At 42.4% G+C, this 19,204-nt stretch overlaps 1 protein-coding gene across 4 annotated transcripts; it reads left to right on the top strand.

Moving 5' to 3' along the window:
* The first annotated feature begins 1,856 nt into the window (after nt 1–1,856).
* KCTD20 (potassium channel tetramerization domain containing 20) lies at nt 1,857–18,460 on the top strand. 4 transcript variants are annotated; one of them, XM_060277025.1, is made up of 8 exons: nt 1,857–3,181; nt 7,394–8,767; nt 10,024–10,294; nt 11,540–11,642; nt 12,680–12,800; nt 13,176–13,373; nt 14,572–14,682; nt 16,061–18,460. In XM_060277025.1, the coding sequence occupies exons 2-8, from the start codon at nt 8,533–8,535 to the stop codon at nt 16,351–16,353; spliced, it is 1,332 nt and encodes a 443-aa protein (XP_060133008.1). In that variant the 5' UTR covers nt 1,857–3,181; nt 7,394–8,532; the 3' UTR covers nt 16,354–18,460. The 4 variants fall into 4 exon arrangements, with proteins under 4 accessions (XP_060133008.1, XP_060133010.1, XP_034977894.2 ...); XM_060277027.1 differs by having other exon boundaries at nt 1,857–7,725; nt 8,565–8,767; XM_035122004.2 differs by having other exon boundaries at nt 1,858–3,181; nt 8,565–8,767.
* The last annotated feature ends 744 nt before the right edge of the window (nt 18,461–19,204 follow it).

The following is a 19,204-nucleotide window of genomic DNA, read 5'->3' as shown; positions in this document are numbered from 1 at the left end:
ATATATGGTATATGGTAATTTATGGACCTAATAGGTATCTAAAGCCATTGACACATGTTACCATGCAACCAGTCTATGCAGAATGTAGGCACCCTATATATATATATATATATATAGAAATGAGCAAACAGTGATATTTTAGGGAGCAGGTGGGTCCCATTACTTACATCATAGGAGCCTACACAACACTGTTGCTGAAGGTAGGTTTTATTTTATTTGTTTTTTATCTTATATTTTGGAAATCTACATCCAGTTTTTTTTCCTTTAATTTTTTTTGGGGGCCCCACTCTAAACTATAGCTTGTTTAGCTTATATGTCAAGCCAGCACTTGACTGTACCTTCCAACTCTAGGGTTCTATGAAAATGGTCCCCAGGTTTTCACAATATATACCCCAAACTGTCATGAATATTATTTTGAGGGGGGATATCTAACTCTACGATTCTTTGATCCTATGAAACCTAAAGGAGAGCGCTGTACCTACTAGGGAAGATTTAAAATGTTAATTTCAAAACTCAGGTAAGTACACAAGGCAATCTTTAACAGCCAGATTTGTGTAACTCTTAATCCCTGGTTGTGACCATGTCTTAGAAGTCAGCTGTTTCCAACTCCTCAGTTACACTAAAAAGTTAAATACATTGAGTTCAAAGGGGCTTAATCTGAGGTAAATATGTAGGCAGCAATCTTTGCCTATTTCCCTAGGAGTAAGCCCCATTTAGCTTAATATGGCTTGATTATGAGCAAACATAAGACCCTGCTGGATCAGGCCAGGGGGGTCCACCTAGTTCAGACATCCCCAAACTTCGGCCCTCCAGATGTTTTGGACTACAATTCCCATCATCCCTGACCACTGGTCCTCTTAGCTAGGGATCATGGGAGTTGTAGGCCAAAACATCTGGAGAGCCGCAGTTTGGGGGTGCCTGATCTAGTTCTCACCATGCCCAGCCAGGTACCCTTGGAAAGCCCACAAGCAGGACCCGAGTGCGAGAGCGCTCTCCCCTCCTGTAGTTTCCAGCAACTGGTATGGAATTATAGCAATTTGTGGATTAGTTACCCTTTTAATTGATTTAAGCAGTCTAAAAGCACATGTAACTCAATTTGTAACACAAATTTCCCCATGGCACAAATTTCACTAGAAATAATGAATGCACACCTCTCTTTCCCCACATGAATGTGTAGTAGGAAGCCCTTATGGATATCCCTTCTGCCTGTCATTTGCCAGCACCTCGAAAGTACCTTTGGGCAGCATAGCTGCCAGGTTTTCCCTTTTCTCGCGAGGAAGCCTATTCAGCATAAGGGAAAATCCCTTAAAAAAAGGGATAACTTGGCAGCTATGTTGGGCAGGTGAATGCCTATGGTTTAGATCAGGGGTCCCCAGACTTTCTGCGCGGCGGGCCGGTGCCCGCCGCGCCGACCGCACGGTGGGCCGGAGGGCAGGGGAGTGCGCGCGCAGCGGGCCGGAGGGCGGGGGAGTGCGCGCCTGTGCGCATGCGCACACGCACATGGGCGGGAAAAAATCGCCAAAAAACGCTTGTGCGCATGCGTATGGGCCTCCCCCGACCCGGAAGTGCACCAGAAATGACCTCTTCCGGGTCGGGAGAGGCCCATACGCATGCGCACAAAGGATTTTCGGCGATTTTTTGCCGATTTTTTAGATCGTCGCTGCGCCGCGCGCCGTGAGAGCGGGCGGCGGCAGCGGGCGGCGGGAGTCGTCGCGGGCCGGATTGGAAGGCCGATTGGGCCGCATCCGGCCCGGGGGCCGTAGTTTGGGGACCCCTGGTTTAGATTAACTGGAATATAGCATGTCATCCAAACCGTAAACCAACAAGATTAACATAGTGTATTGGCTTCATGAACAATGGTTGGAAACTGCTTGTTCTACCGACAATGGTTATACAGTACACTGTAATTAACCACTGTTTGTCTAGGTTTAGATGACATGGCAAGTTATGGTTCTTCTAAAATGCAAGTGAAAGCTTCTCATCTCCTCATAGCCAGAGCATGAAGGGGATGCATTTGAGCCCTAAGACTTACCTAGGCTTATTTATGCAGTGCTAAATGTTGTGTTATGTCTGAACCAGCCCAGTGAAAGAGAGGCATGGGAATTTGCCCCATGTGATTAGATAATTAGATTGGGATTCTTGTGATCTTGTGCATGGAAAGTATTTCAGGATATGTAATTATTATGGAAAATGACCCTCAAGTTGGTGAACAATCGCATCATTTTTTTGCTCACTTTTTCAATGTGTACCTACTGTATACATCTTTACATGTGTATGTTGATTATTCCTGTGATTCTTCCCTTTTGAGAATGTGAGTTGTTGATTCCGTTTGGATACCTCAAGGACCTCCTCTCTCCATATGAAGCTACATGGACCATGAGACCACCCTCTGAGGCCCTTCTTCATGTGCCTCCTCCACAAGAGGGTGGCAACATGAGAACAGGCCTTTTTTTGCAGTGGCTCCCTTGTTTGGAATGCTCTCCCCAGGGAAGCTCTCTGGGCACCTTCATTATATACCTTGAGACACCAGGGAAAAACATTCCTCTTTAACCAGGCCTTTGGCTGATTGACATCCAGTGCCCTTTTACAGTACTGTAAATATGTTGCGAAAGAGGGGGTTATTGGTTTCTTTCGGTTTTTATTTCTATTGTGCATTTTATATTTTTTATATTGTAATTTTATGCTGTGAACTGCCATGAGATCTACAGTTAGAGAGGGTGGCATATGAATTTATTTATTTACCAACAACAACAACAACATTTTCTCTTGGTTAAATAAGATATTTAAAACTTAACAATGTTGAGTCAAGAAGGGGTTAAATACAGCAACGAATAGGTTCTCGAGTAGAGCGCAAAACCGACTTGCTCTGATACATGTTTTTAAGACATTCCAGGAATGTCCATATTATTTATTTCCTTGCATCTGAGCAAACTCCAGGCTCCGGCTATAGGCATGCCATCTCTTGTTTTCTGTATGTGCTGGGCTGCAGGGACTCTTAATGTGAAATATGTATATGACTCACCATCTGGGCTTAGATAGGGGGTGGAGAATTCGATTGCAAGAGCACAAACAATTTTAACTGTCAGCTATTCTGCTTGGTTTTGTCCACGTTCTTTATTAAATGTAGATTTCAAGATTTTGACCTGATTTTGACCAGTTGGGACCGTTTTCTGACATCTAGGTAAGTAGACGATATTTAATTTGCTCTCAAAATGTATCTGTCCCTATGGGAACCTGATTCCGATAATAGAATTTGATACTGTTTAGATCAGTGTTTCAATTGTTCAGAGCTTTTGTGATTATAGCCAAAGCTTAGAAGATTTGTTAAAAAATGAAAAGAAAAAACAAGCAAATGTGTGAGGTTTCTGGTGTCTTAAATGCAGATTACTGTATATAATTAAGATGTGTGAAAATAAGAATTGTGGTTAAGTCCCAAAACTGGCATTTTTAAGAACTGGAAAAGTTCAGTGTGTGTAGTTATAAAAGGTTCCCCTGTAAAGCCAAAATTGTTTGCTTTGGCATATAGAAAGCATCCTGTTTTATTTTGTGCTGGAACAAAGTCCCTGCTCCATGTTTAGTGCAGGCCTCTGGATAGCTGCCAGAGATCAACGTAAAACCGGCAGCAAGCATTGTGTACAGTTTCTCACAATCCTTTGTTAAAACATTACGGAAATCTGTTAATAGGTCTTCTACAATCCATAAACAGCTTACAGTGTGGTGTTTTGTGGAGGTTTTTTTTTTTTTGCAGTCCCCATAGGTAGAAATCCCAACATTGTTTATCCTGATTCCTGTCCCATGGGGAAAAAAATAGGATAGCTGTTCCGGTTGTTTTGTGTGCTGCACCTTTAATTATTTATTTCTATTTTTTAAATATATAATAATTTTTATTAGTTTTCAATTACATTCCAATAATAGCCTCATTATAACAATACCAATTTATAATACAGTCATACCTCGGGTTACTGCCGCTTCAGGTTGTGTTTTTTCATGTTAAGAACGCGGCAAACCCGGAAGTGTTTACTTCCAGGTTTCACCCCCGTGCGCATGCGCAGAAGCGTTCTGTGCGCTTCGTGCATGCGCAGAAGCGCACTTTCAGGCATGCGCAGAAGCGCCGCTCTAGTTACGGACTTTTCGGGGTCTGAACAGCACCAAGGAACGGATTGTGTCCGTAACTAGAGATACCACTGTACAGCTACTAATACCAATTGTTCAAATACCGAATTATATAATTTAGGTGGCCCCCTGCATGCTAGAATTAATGGTTTGATTATTTTCTTTATTTCTGTGTTCTAAAATCTTACTAATTTCAATTACATTTCTATTTTAATTCTATTTTATTTTTAAATGTGTTTTTGAGGTACGTACGAGGAATCCCAGGGATTCTTACAATTGCATCATGTTGATTCCAAATCTATATATATATATAAATGTAGAAGGTCGGTGTTTGTTATTCCACACCTTTCTTCACAACCGCTTGCCCGATCGCCCTCAACTTTGCCCACAACATCAGAGTCACATGTAGGGGTGTAACCATCCACTTACATTGACCAGATGACACACCTAGGACAGGTAGAAACCTGGATTTCTGTACAAAAAAGTGCTCCCTCCAGTGGACATCCCGGGAAGCTGGGAAATAGAAGGCAGAAGAGGTTGCAACACAGCGCCCTCTAGTGGCAGCTAAACACGTCATCTGGAAGCAGCCACAGAGCCAAACAATTTCCCCAGAGATAGGAATTCTGGAGCCTGGGAGCAATTGCTGGAAAGGCCCTATCTTGCACAGTCACCAGTTTTACCCCAGATGGCAAGATGGCTCAGAGATGGACCTCGGATGAAGATGTGCTTGAACTGCTCATCTTGGTTCTATCCTGCATCTCCATCAGGACACATTTTCGTTTATTTTCTTTCTAGTGTATTTCTAGAATGTCTTTTTAACAACAGAACAGAACTATTTTATCCCCGCCCCACATTACCTATACTTATACATATACCTATACTTATGGAAATTTAAATTACCGTATACTGTATTGTGGAAAGTGATTGAGGTGTTGAACTAGCTGGGTCACAGGAAACCGAGGTTCAAATCTCCAATTCTGCCATGAAGTTCCGGGTGACCTTGGGCCTAGCTTTTGGTGTAAACTACCTTCTTAGGATTGTTGCAAGGAAAAACATGGGGAAACAGGGCATGAGTCACATTGAAAACATGACCATGTATTTTCTGCCCTGAACTCCTTGGGGAAAAGAGGGCGTATGCATCAAATAAACAAATGGAGTCATTTCAGTTGGTTGTGTCTAGTTCTTCTCTTGGCTTCTGCTGGTTCTAGGGTGGATTTGCCTGGTTTTGTTAGGATTTTAGCTGCTTGAGTGGGTAGTATAACCACATAGTTTCATCTAAAATTTATGTTGATTGTTGTTGTTTTATTATTTATACCCCGCCCATCTAGCTGGGTTGCTTTGCATCGAGCTGTTTATGAGCTTTGCACCGCACAGTAACTGAATTGGTGACATCTTCCGTGCTGTAGTTTATTTCTAAGTTTATTATGGCATTTTTAGGGCCGGATAACCTTTCACATTATCTTTTGAAATAATTGCCAGTGGGGGGGAGGGGATAGGGAGCTGCAGTGAGTGAAAGAGGGTGGGACTGTTCACACAATCTCTGGAATCGGATCCAAACCCAAGTAGATTACAAGAGCATGTGCAGATGTAAAAGAAGAGTCAGCTATCCGTACAAAGTTTCTCTCACGACACCCTAGCCTTTTGGTTGGAGCAGTGGCTACTCCCCACATGCGCAGTTGCAAGCGCACACTTATGATTTTATTGCATGTATCCCACCATCTTCTCCAAGGAGCTCAAAGTGACGCACAAGGTTCTCCCCTTCCTCCCCACAACAACCCTGCGAGGTAGGTTAGGTTGAGAGGCGTTGACTGTCCCAAGGTCACCCAATGAACTTCATGGTCGAGTGGGGATTTGAACCCTGGTCTCCCAGGTTCCCGTCCGACACTCAAGCCGCTATGCTACTCTGGCTCTCTCATGCTTAGCAGCTGGAACTGGATAGAGAATGAAGGTGGAGGCGAGAGAAAAGTACAGAAAGAGAATGGAAGAGAGGAAATGGATGGCAGATAGACTGATCCACACGATACATTTAAATCGCACCCAGTGCACAGAGGTTCCTGGGGGCCGTAGTTTGTTAAAGAGGCTGGGGATTATAGCTCTGTGAAGGATAAACTACGTAAATTAAGAAGGGGGACAAAAGTTAAATGTTTTTTTAATAATAATAAGCCTGGGCATAGAAAGGTGGGATTAAGGCATGCAAGGTAATCGTGGAAGGGGAAAAGAAATGACAGGACAAGACTAGAAACACTTTGAGATGTAAGTGCAAAAGTAATACTAGAAAGCAAGGATCGGCTATCTCGGCTTAGAATAGCAAGGATCAAGAGCAGTGTGCAAGCTGCAGAATTCTCCTCCCCAGTGCAGCTGTTGTTTCCTGTGTTTTTGGAGGGATGGGGTACAAGGGACTGTGCTGGGAAGGAATATTGGGTCTTGATCAGAAATTCCTGCACATGTTGATGCAGAATCCTGGATCCAGGTTCAGATCTTGCCATTCACCTGCTCTGTGCATGACCTTAGACCAGGCATCCCCAAACCTCGGCCCTCCAGATGTTTTGGACTACAATCCCCATCATCCCTAACCACTGGTCCTGTTAGCTAGGGATCATGGGAGTTTTAGGCCAAAACATCTGGAGGGCCGCAGTTTGGGGATGCCTGCCTTAGACATATCATGCTCTCTCAGGCTGTGTACACACTCTTGTTTACTCTGCATCCAGTGTGCTCTCACTGCTGATTTGGGAAGCAGTTTCAACATGGTGTTAGGCACAACCCATATCCATTCTGTATCTGTCCTGTCATTTCTTATTAAATACTGTATTTTGATGTGTTTCCCCCTAAGCCAGCTTCATTCTGAATTGAGAAAAAGAACAACTTAGGTCCATTCTAAGCCAGTGATGTGTCTGCAGCCTCTTGTCTAACTGGCATCACAGGGTTGTTGTGTGAATAAAAGGGGAGGGCATCTATTGCTGCCCTGAGTTCCTTGGAGGAAAAGTGAGATAAAAAAAATGAAATATATACATAATTAGCATTGTTGTTGTCATCGTTTCTAAAGGATCTAATAATTTGTAGTTTCTTCATTGGCAAACTTTTGGAATTGAACAATATATGTTTGTGCTATTTCACCCTGTTAAGAAATATGGGAGGGAAGGCTTTGGGGAATACTGCCAATGACAGCTACATTGTTCTTTCTCTCAGTTTGGATCAAAGTTGGTTTGAGGGGAAATACAGTGTTTCTCAAGAAACAACAAAGTAGATAAGGGATTGTGACATATGTACTCTTGCTTCCCAGAACTCACTGGATGCCAAGTAAATGGAGCACAGCCTCAGTTACTACAAACCTTCCTGGGAAAACAAGAAGTCAAAGGAGGTCTTGTTTAATGCAAACATGCTGTTTTGCATAATTCTGTGTGCTTACAATGAATGACCCATTCTCCACTGATCTATTTCTCTCACTCACAATCCCCATCTCCAAAGGCACAATTTCTTACGCTCAGCTGAGTCCTCCTTACACACACATACACACACACCACTGACTACTGAAGGCTTGGTGCTCATTGACCGAAAATAGCTCCTCCTGCTACTGGTTTCAGCCCGCCCTGGCTGTGATGCTGCAGATGTCAAGTAAGGATAAGGGGGTGACTGTAGGCGTGAGAGATGCAGGGATAAAGAAGAAAAACCATTGCAGCCCACAGACTTTTTATATGCCACGTAGTGAGTAACTCTGTGTTAAAAGGGGGGGGACCACAGTGGCATTCAGAGGGTGACCTCAAGTCCCCCTCTGCCTCTTGGTGCAAATTATGTTTCTAGGGCACAGTTTTAAGGTTATCTATACAGAAACTGAATAATATGTCAACTGTGTGATTAAGTCTTGCTAACATTAAACCGCTAGATGCAGACTAGGAAAAGCCATTGGGTATTTCATTAGACTTCCAGAGTGGTGTTAAATATTGTTCATGTAATATTGTGGTCCATGTTGGCAGTTAACACAGCAAGCCTTAGGATATTCCCCCTGCCCCCCAGCACCAAGCCATGTGGTAACAGCTGTTTCCTATATTAAAATTGGACAGAGGAACACTGTTGTTGGTTTTTCTGTACACATTATAACTTTAAAGCACATTCGAAGCGCATTCTTTCTCTCAGAGGTCTGGGCACTTTAGTTTACCCCCTCATAGAATTCCTAGCAGCCCTTAACAAACCAGCCCTATTCTACAAATGTATACTGAAAAGTGAGTCCTACTGAATTTGGTGGCACTAGGGATTGCAAGCTCAGTAAACTTTATAGCAGGGATGGGGAATCTGGTGCTCTTAAGATGTTACTGAACTGCAACTCCCATCATTCCTGAATATTGGCCCTGCTGGCCGGGGCTGATGGGATATAGGTGTGGGCCACTTCCCTTAGGCCACATCAGGTAGAGAGCTTTCTTCCAGATGCAACCCTCATTACCATTTCTTCCTTACAGGACTTTTCTCCAGATGGGCAGTCACTTTGAATTACGGATGCCTCAAATGAGTATTAATCGTGCCACTGGAATGGAACGATCAAGCAATCAAGAACCTTGTCAGCTGGCCGAAAACATGACTTCTACAATCCATGATCTAGGAGAAAGCAGCCAGAAACAGTGTGGGCAAACCGTGACCATGTCTCCACTATGCAGAAATCATGGTAAAGCCAAGAGTGTTTGCTTTAGAATGTGCAATGCGCAGCCCAGCCTTGTTGATCTTTTTCAGATCAACTGGACATGATACTTAATGAATTTTTTGAGCATTGCATCATTATCTTGTTGCTGTTATTGTTTATTTGCTTTAAATAGCAGCTTTGGAGAGGAAACCGAATTAGGATCTGGAGCACGACACATGAAAGGGTGAAGCTCTTTCCTCTCATGCCACAGCCCTAATTAAAATCACCACCACCCAAGCTGTTACTCTGTCGCATAGGGAGGAAATGGAATTTTCATAGGGATCACTGCATGGGATGGAGGGATTTATTTATTTTTTTAAGCCAACCCTTCCCTCGCCATGATCAGCCTCTTTCCCACATAGATGGTGTTTGAAATTTTAAAAAGAACTGTGAATGTCCATCATTCTGCCCGGACACTGAGGTCCAGCACCGAGGGCCTTCTGGCGGTTCCCTCGTTGCGAGAAGCCAAGTTGCAGGGAACTAGGCAGAGGGCCTTCTCGGTGGTGGCGCCTGCCCTGTGGAACGCCCTCCCAACAGATGTCAAAGAGGAAAACAACTACCAGACTTTTAGAAGACATCTGAAGGCAGCCCTGTTCAGGGAGGCTTTTAACGTTTAATAGATTATTGTGTTTTATTCTTCGGTTGGAAGCCGCCCAGAGTGGCTGGGGAGACCCGGCCAGATGGGCGGGGTATAAATAAATTATTATTATTATTATTAGTAGTAGTAGTAGTAGCCAAAACAGCAGCACCCATGCCCAAGGGGCAGGTATCAGCAGGCTTAGAGGGACCCCAAGGTTTGGGGGAACATTAAGGTTTGCAGAAGTTGGAGGGGGGGGAACGCTCTCACCCTGCACATTAAAAAAAGTACAAGCCCCATAAAGACTGCGCTTACTGGCCATGGATGCTGACTAAGGGGGAATGGGACAGAAAACAGGTGGAAGGAAGAATAGATTGAAATATCATCAAGGAGAGTGTGGTTGCTAAAATCAATGTGAGTGTGCTAACTTGAACATACCAATACCTGTATGTGCATGATCAGATTGTGTTTACATGGCTGATTTGTATGTCATGGACTGCTGTTTACAGATGTGTCAGGGTGTTTTAGTAATCTACTAAGTCAACGGTACATGTTCTCTTAGCATTGTATTGTCACCTATTTGGTTATTAAACTTTTGTTACAGGTTGCTTTTTTGTAATCTAATGCATTTAGCTCAATTGCGGCTTTCATCTGCTGTGCTTAGATCATGCAGAGTTCAGATATGCTTCCTACCCAGCAAGTCCTCAGTGTTCTAACACTCTTGAAGACACCAAAGGCATTTTCTTCCAAGTGGGGAGTAAAAGAAACCTTGAGTATTACACTACTAGCCAAGAGCAGTTTGGGAGCGGTTGTAGCATCTTGAGCAACAGTACGCAAGTCCAAGCACCAGAGAAAGTGACTCTTGTCGTCGATGGCACTAGATTTGTCGTAAATCCCCAGATTTTCACAGCTCATCCTGATACTATGTTAGGAAGGTAAGTGTCTTCATGACCTTTTTAAACCTTGCAGACTACTTAAACGGAAACAAAGTGTATCGCTACTGCTGCTGAGAGGGTGTGCTTTGCAGTCTGAATAGGGTTAGGAGGATGCTTTGTAATTTTGGAAGACCACCTAGCATTAGAATTCTGTCCTCATCATTCCCATTGGAATTTGAAGGTGTTCCACTTCATGAGATTATTTGCATTTAACTTGTTAATGCATTCCAGTGAAATCAGATAACTCCCAACTAAACGGGTTTACCGTGAAGGACCAGAATGAAGGTTCCACTGGAGATGTTCATGGTACGTTGACCTTATGAGACACCCCAAAGATTATGTGGTGAATGCCACTCACCGGTCTAGATATGAGCAATCTTAGGGCAAGGATAGGGAACCTTTAGCTCTCCAGAAGTTGTTGAACTACAACTTCTGCCTGCCCCAGCCAGCCTGGCAAATGCTAAAGGACCATGGGAGTTGTAGTCTAGCAATATCTGGAAGACCACAGATTCCCGATCCTTGTCTTACAGTCAGACCACAAGAGGCTTTTATACATTTTCATTTTATTTACAAAAAGCAGCCACAAAGAGACCTTTTCTAGCTCTCTCTCCTCTGCCCCCAGTTACTGGTGCCTGTCCCAATTTAGTTTTATTTTTCACAGAGCTTGTAGGGGCAATTTTCAGCAAGACACTGGTGTGGGACATTAGCTCTCCCATCCCCCCATAACAACATCCTGATCTGGATTCCTTCCCACTCACCCGCAGCCTCCCCGTGGCTGCTTTTTGTGAATGAAGAGACATAGTCTCTTCACATAGCACATATTTAGATTATCTCATAGCACATTTTTAGATTATTTTAATTCATGTCCAGTGATCAGATCCTGATTGTATCCTGGTTTGAAGGCAGCCTGTAAACCCTAATTTCCTGGTTTAGGAATTAAGGATATAAGTGTCGAAGTCAGATGCATGAAGGCAGGAGCAAGATGGAATTATGTGGGCACACAGTTCATTCACAGATTATGACATCTGAACTTTTGAGAACTGCATGCCATTTTCTCAGCTGTGTAAAATGCCGTCCCATCTTCTTAATAAATTGGCTTAATAATTACTGCATTCTCAAAGAAACACTTGCCATGATTTAGATAACTCTTTATTTAGATAGTCTCAGTGTGCTCTGTTTACTTCAGTACACCAGCTGGCATTTGGGGACAGCCATTTTAAACCCATGTATGGATTATCATTTCAGAATGTTTGGACCAGGACGAGAATATAACTTCACTCGGCCGAACGAGAAGGGTGAATATGAGATTGCGGATGGAATCAGCTCCACGGTGTTCCGGACTGTGCTGGTGAGGAAGCCCCCAGAGCTGCAGAAGTAGGGTTCTTCCTCCAGTTTGCAAAGTTCCTATACCTGCCTTCACATTCAAAGGAACTTTGAGCTTTTCATGTATCTTCTGCTTTATTTATAGATCTGTTTCTTTCTCGTTTCCTTCCTACTTCTCACTTCTAAGACAGCGCCTATCACTGATAAATGTGTATTACTGGGAATAACACTTTCTGCTTTGTTCCATCTAAGTTATATAACTAGTAATGTTTTTTGTTCATGGTATATGTACACAGTGCTGGCTCCAGGTCTGGGGATGTCCTTGGACAAGACACCCCCAGTGGTGGCCCCCTCCCTCAGTGAGTCTACTGCCTCACAGCCATTATGGGCAGCTGTTGCTGCTCCTCTGCCACCTCACTGTCATTGCTCTTACCTGCTCATTTGCCAGGCAGCCAATGAGCAAAGAGGCAGCGGCTCCTGCACCTCCTCCTCCTCTCCACCTTTTCATTTGCTCGATGATCCGCTCGAAGGCCAGAGTGAGAGGCAGGTAAATAAGCAGATTGCAATGGCGAAGGGAAGGAGCGGATCCAGGGGACTCTCATCAGTGGATCCTCTGATGGGATATGGGGCTCTGGGCATGGACCCAAGTAGGCCAACCCTTGGTGCCAGCTCTGGTGTAATGATAGAATATGATGCTAATTCATAATGTTGAGCTTTAAAAAAAAACACAGTGATTTAAAAGGTGCATTAATCTATTTTCAGTGTTAGATCAGAGAAATGGGATAGCTCAGTTGGTAGAGCATGGGACTCTTAATCTCAGGGCCGTGGGTTCAAGTCCCATGTTGGACAAAAAGATTCCTGCATTGCAGGGGGTTGGACTAGATGACCCTCACGATCCCTTCCATCTTTACGATTCCATGAGTCAAACTCCCTAGTCAATAACCAGATATGGGAGGCTGCCTGGTGCCCTGGGTGCATCCCTCCATGCTTTTGGAAAGAAGGAACAGGATACAAGTGGAATAAACAAGAGCAATAATGAACACAGCTGTGCTTTCCTTTCAGGATTATTACAAAACTGGAACCATTAACTGTCCCGATGGGATTTCTATTCCGGATCTCAGAGACACATGTGACTACCTTTGCATCAACTTTGATTTCAACACAATCAAATGTCAAGACTTAAGTAAGTGCGGCCAAACTCGAAGGAGTGGCAGGTAAATGCTGCACATGTCGGGGCCATTCCGCTCCAGACCCTGCTAGTCAGGGTGGCATTTGAGACGTAGGGAGCTTTAAAAGAAGCTATCAATGGCTACTAGCCATGATGGCTATGCTTTGCCTCCGCGCTCGGAGGCATTAATGCTTCTGAATACCAGTTGCTAGAAACCGCAGGCAGGGAGAGTGATCTTGTCCTTGCGGGTTTTCCAGAAGAGGCCCCTGGTTGGCCACAGTGAGAACAGGATGCTGGGCTCGGTGGACCATTTGCCTGATGCAGCAGCGCTCCTCTTAACATCCTTCCAGGTGTATGCAAAGGGCTCACATGTGACTTATTTCCTGTTAGGTGCATTATTGCATGAGCTGTCCAATGATGGGGCTCACAAGCAGTTTGACTGCTATCTGGAAGAGCTGATCGTGCCTATAATGGTGGGCAATGCCAAGAAGGGAGAACGCGAGTGTCACATTGTGGTGCTAACGGATGAAGACATAGTGGACTGGGATGAAGACTACCCACCTCCAATAGGAGAAGAATACTCACAAAGTAAGGGATCTTAATTTTAATTTATTTAATATAAATAATAACAATTTCTAGAAAGTTATTTCAAAAACCAACTTATGCCACCACATGGTACACATTGTGTGTGTCGTCTTAGCAAAGGCTGAAAAAAGAAGATAAGAGTTACAATGGGGGTCACTTGTACCAACCAAAAAAATCCAAACTGTATACTCTATACATTTAATTCTTATATAACATTTTAAAAATGTTATAAGGATCATATAAAATTGTTAAATGAATAAGAAATGGATAGGATTTTTTATTTTATTTTTGCCTTGTGCAGAGGCTTATTCCCCAAAATGCTTGCATTTCAGTGTCTGGCTATACACATAAAAGTCCAGTTGATTACGGTGTTTAAGAACTATGGCTAGATGTAAAATTATAGGCTGAATGCCTACCAACCTAGTAATCTATACATGTAGTAAATCTGTAGTTTTTGTTCATATGTTGCACAGGATCCAAACATCTTAACTCATCACACCCTCACCCTTAACAGTAAATTTGCCATTGGGGGGGGGGGGGAAGCAGTTCTTTCTGAAGCAAATTTTTGCATTGCTATTCTTAATGGTTTGCAGAATATTTATTTATTATTATGTATTAAATTGGACTGAGGTGGGAAAGGCAACTTTTACCAATTCCCCTTGTGCCTTCCAAACATACGCTTGGTGTGGGAGGCGGACCTGCCATCTTCCCTCCATGGGCAGAAGGATACGTTCCATGTGTGGAAGGTGAAGTCAGGATGCACCCCAATATTATTTGAGAAATGTGTATCCTGCCTTTCTAGCAAATGGTGCTCAATATCACAGATTATTTCCTCCTCCTCCTCCTCCTCCTCCTCCTCCTCCTCCTCCTCCTCCTCCTCCTCCTCCTCCTCCTCCTCCTCCTCTTCTTCTTCAGCATTATTATTATTTATTATTGTGATATTTATTTAACAAGATTCTTATACTGTTAAAAATTAAATCAACTTCTAAGTGGTTTTACACAAAATGTTGATTAAAAAATGGCAAAAAACACTTTAGAACCAGTGAACATCCCAGCACATGTGAAATTGCTAGTGTCAAAGGTTTTAACCATCCTCCCAGTGCTCTACTAATTTTTTTTTTTAAAAAAAACCTGATAACCTGTCAAACTAGCCATTGCTCCAGCTGTCAGATTTTTTAAAATACCATTTTCTTTGTTGTAGTTCTATATAGTTCTAAGCTCTACAGATTCTTCAAGTACATTGAGAATCGGGATGTAGCGAAAACGGTTTTGAAAGAACGTGGCCTGAAAAACATCCGAATTGGCATTGAAGGCAAGTACAGCCCTTTCTGAATAGCAAAAGCTTTTCAAAAGAAGCTAGAAGTTTCCTGTAGCAACTCTGCATTTACTGGGTCTACTAACAGACAGCTCAGTCACCCATGTACTAACTTTGCTGCTCTGCAACCCTTCGATTTTGGGTCACCAATTTCATGACTAAGGGTTTTTTTGCAGAGGGAGCCCTAAATGTTGCCTGTATCGGATGCTGCTGGCAAGAGCCCTGGGGTTAGCTGTGTTTCATTTGGAGATGCTATTTGGCAGTCACCCCTGGGCTAAAGGCTGTGTACACACCAGTGTTAATGCACACATGGGTTGTTCAGATCCTATTTTTCCATGTATGCTTTGGGGAAGTTTGTTCACCCACATGAGTGCTTTCAGTTGAACTCTGCCTCAGTGTTTCCCATCCACTCTAGGGGGAGGATGTACAATGTTTTGTTGTCCCCCCTTCACAGTTAGTACCGTACTACTTCACCCTCCTTGAGTTCCGGAAACCTGAAGTCCATACTGCACAAATAGCGTACACAGTATTTGTTCATCTGTGTGCACTGCCAATTTTTATTGTATTTCTGAGATACACATTTTCAGGTATGTGTACTTGCACAAGGCAGGTTACTTTTTTTTTAAGTGTGTGTATGTGTCGCACCCAGGGGGTGTGTTGATAGATGACACCCAGCAAAACATCGCCACACACACAACAACAAGAACAACACTGACACAATGTGCGTCAGTTTGTCCACAATTGGGAAACAGTCAGTTTTATACTGTATTCCTACCCCACCCCCCTTGCTTACTGCATTGTCACACAGATCAGGGCAATCTGCCATTTGGATGAGGAGAACAATGCCATGTGGGTGGCATGGAAAACATGCGCCCATGGGAGGCCTTGAATCCACTTTAAACTGTTGTGTATACAGCCTACAGGTGAAACTCGGAAAATTAGAATATCGTCAAAAAGTGCATTCATTTCAGTAATGCAACTTATTATTTTTCATTTTTACAAATGCTTTCTTTTGGAAATTCCACAGTAATAAAACAAATAGTTACAATAATACAAAAGTAAACAAAAATAAACATTGCTATTACATTTCATTAATTACATTCTATTTATAATTGACCCGCCTAATGACAAATAATTACAACAAATAAAGGCTTGACATATCTTGCTTTGCATGTCATGCATCTATCTCATATATTGGTTTCACTTTTTAAGTTGCATTACTGAAATAAATGCACTTTTTGACGATATTCTAATTTTCTGAGTGTCACCTGTATACAGTTTCAACAGCACAGTCCTAGTCTGAACCCTGGGGGTTCTCTTCCTTGGGGCTGGGGCTGAGCTGAGATGGTTAACAATGCCAAATTAATTGTTTCAGGTTACCCCACCTGTAAAGAGAAAGTGAAGAGGAGGCCTGGAGGGCGCTCGGAAGTTATCTATAATTATGTGCAACGCCCATTCATCCAGATGTCATGGGAAAAGGAAGAGGGAAAGAGTCGCCATGTTGACTTCCAGTGCGTTAGAAGCAAATCTCTAACAAACCTCGTGGCAGTGGGGGAAGATGTGGCGGAAGACCAGGACGTTATGCTACATCACCCACCCCAGGTGGATGAACTTGACAGACTCAATGCACCATTTTCTCAAATGGATCCTAATGAGCTTCCAGAATAATGTAGCTAAAGTGCAGTGTTTTCTCAAATGGATTTGGTTGATTGACTGGCTGGCTCAGGACTGAACATCCAGATCAGCCTGCTGCTAGTTTTCATACAACTGGATCTCTTAAAAGCTATTGCATTACCATAATTGCTCTGTTCTCTAAATACAGTCTACATAAGTAGAAAGGACTAGTGTTATTACATCATTTGCTGAGGCTTCCCAAGTATTCTCCAATGAGAACGTTTACATCTCAGCCTGTCAAAGAACAGAAATAAAATGTTCTTATTGAATTGGAATAAATACGGTGTAAATATACATACAGTTCTGTGTTAATGCTTAGCAGCCATCGCTTTGTTACAAATAGGCCAAGCTCTATAGCAATAATGACTTCACCGTCATGGGACAATTATCAGTAAGAATAAATAACTATGCTTCCCGACAGTTGGCTGCAGCTACACAACGGATAGCCTATGCAGTCCAGTGTTGTTGCTTTTTAAGTTTCCTTTTCAGTAGCTGTCCCACCAACTCCTTAAATTGCTTCTTAATCTCCAGGACCTGCTGGGAAGAGATTGAAAACTGATTCAGAGGCATACCAAACAAGTTCACTCTGAGTCATCAGTTTTCAAGAAACCAAATACAGTGGTGCCTCGCTAGACGAATTTAATTCGTTCCACGGGTCTTTTCTTATAACGAAAAATTCATCTAGCGAATCCCATAGGAATGCATTGAATTTTTTTGAATTTTTTTTTGCCCATAGGAACGCATTAATTGAATTTCAATGCATTCCTATGGGAAACCGCGATTCGCTAGACGAATTTTTCATAAAATGAATTCGTCTAGCGAGGCAACCTCCGCTCGAAAAATCCTTTCGTTAAGCGGAAATTTCGTTAAGCAGGGCATTCGTTAAGCGAGGCACCACTGTACCAGTCTCCACTACAAAATGTTGCGTTTTCAACTCAAGGCACAGTTGCTCTGCCATCCTAATACTTTAAAAAAAAAACCCTAACAGATCCAGACACAAGTTATTGCATTAGTGAATCCCATAAAAGTTGTGATTTTAGGCAAGTTTACCAAGGAGTAAATCCTATTGAAAACTGCGGGACTTTTCTTTCAACTAAACTTGCATAGGATTGTGCTGCAAGTCTTCTGAAAAAGGGTTAAAGTTCTTTATATTCAGCCATACAAATGAAGAAGTGTTTCTACATGTTATACCTGTAACTTGCTCTCTATTATGACTCTCGTAAATTAGTAGGAATAATTTTTAAGGTTATGGTGAGTGCTGAATCCTCCTGGATTCGGCAACAAAGCCAAGTGCAGAGTGCTTTGCACAGTACAGATGTATTGCATAAACATTACGATGTTTTATCAGCATAGCCCTGCCAATCTTCTCTATTTTGTGTTACTTACTTGGATCTGTTCCAGAACTCTCATCTTGCTGCCACCTGCATGAAATATAATACTGTATTGAACCTCTTCAAATGTTCAACAGCACAAGGTGTTAGTGCTGCAGGGGCCGTACTACTTCACAATGTGTGTAGCGGAAATGCCTGTCTTGATTTTGGATGATGTTTAGCTTTAATGGCTGCAATAGAAATTGTGATTTAGGATTGCTGATGGGAGGGGCAGAGGGGATGTTGCTCTTCGGTGCCAGGATGTTCGGATCATTACCAACCTTGTAATGTTTTTTTAAAAAGTTTGGTGGGATTTAAGATTTTATAATAAAATATGCCCCAAGGTTAAAAGTTCCTAACATGAAGAAAGCTAGCACTTCTCACCAGTATGTTAGCTTTCAGTGTACAGGGAGATTTTGATGGGTTAGCTCAGGGAAACATGCCGGTAGTTAGAATGGGAATTGGCTATTATGTGAGTTATGCACTGTAGTTATACCTGCCCATTACATTAAGGTGCTTCAAAAGCTTAGCCCATCCTCTGCAAAGTAGAGAAAAAACTTTTGACACAATCTTACTTTTGAAGAATCTTACTGCAGAAGAAAGCAAATACACACTTGAAGTCCTGAATTTTCAGCAACTTAAGTGTGATTTTAGAACAGGTTGTGTCTAATCCTGGTCTGAATTAACATGTAGAGGACTTTGCAACTATCAGCACCTGCAATTATATACTTTTTTAAAAAAACCAATGCACCAAATATCTCTATCTTAAGAGTCTCAAAAGAACAAATGTGTAGCTGACTGCCATCTACCTGGGATTTGCTTAGAGGAATTAAGTGAATAGATATTGCCAGATAGTGGAAATAGTTCCAGAGTCAGAATAAATCGAGTTTATACTTCCTGTGAAGGGAGAATCACCCAAGGTCACTAATTTATGTAACAAATGGTCTTTTTAATTTTCAATTAAACTGTTTGGGTTTTTTTTTACCAAGCAAGATTAATGGACTCTGCTATTGTTACTGTTGAAGATGTTAAAGCAGACTTGTAGCACAATCTTATACTGTACATGCTTACTCAAAAGTAAGCCCCGTTATGTTCAAAGGGGCTTTCTGGAAAGTGTGCATAGTGTTGCAGCCTTAGAACTGTATCAATGAAGCTTTTAACATTTCTGATCTAGTTATTTTATTTAAACAGCCATTCAACCTCTCACGAAAGTGCCTACAGCAACTTTTTTCAAAAACATACAAACCACACTACTTGTGCTGTCCACAAGGCAAGGTGGTCTTTTTAGAAATATTTAATTAGAAAAATATAGGGTGATTTATAGGTGGGTGTCAACATTGAAAGTAACTCCAACATGAAAATTATTGGTGAATAGAAAATTGAACCACTTTTACAGCTGGTTTGATGTGCTTGTCCTTTGCAGAAACTACTTACATGTGAGGGCGGTGAGAATTTTTGATAAAATCTCTAACCTG

The sequence above is a fragment of the Zootoca vivipara genome, chromosome 7, assembly GCF_963506605.1.
Source record: "Zootoca vivipara chromosome 7, rZooViv1.1, whole genome shotgun sequence".
NCBI classification, from domain to species: domain Eukaryota; kingdom Metazoa; phylum Chordata; class Lepidosauria; order Squamata; family Lacertidae; genus Zootoca; species Zootoca vivipara.
This window is presented reverse-complemented; position numbering and strand designations above follow the sequence as displayed.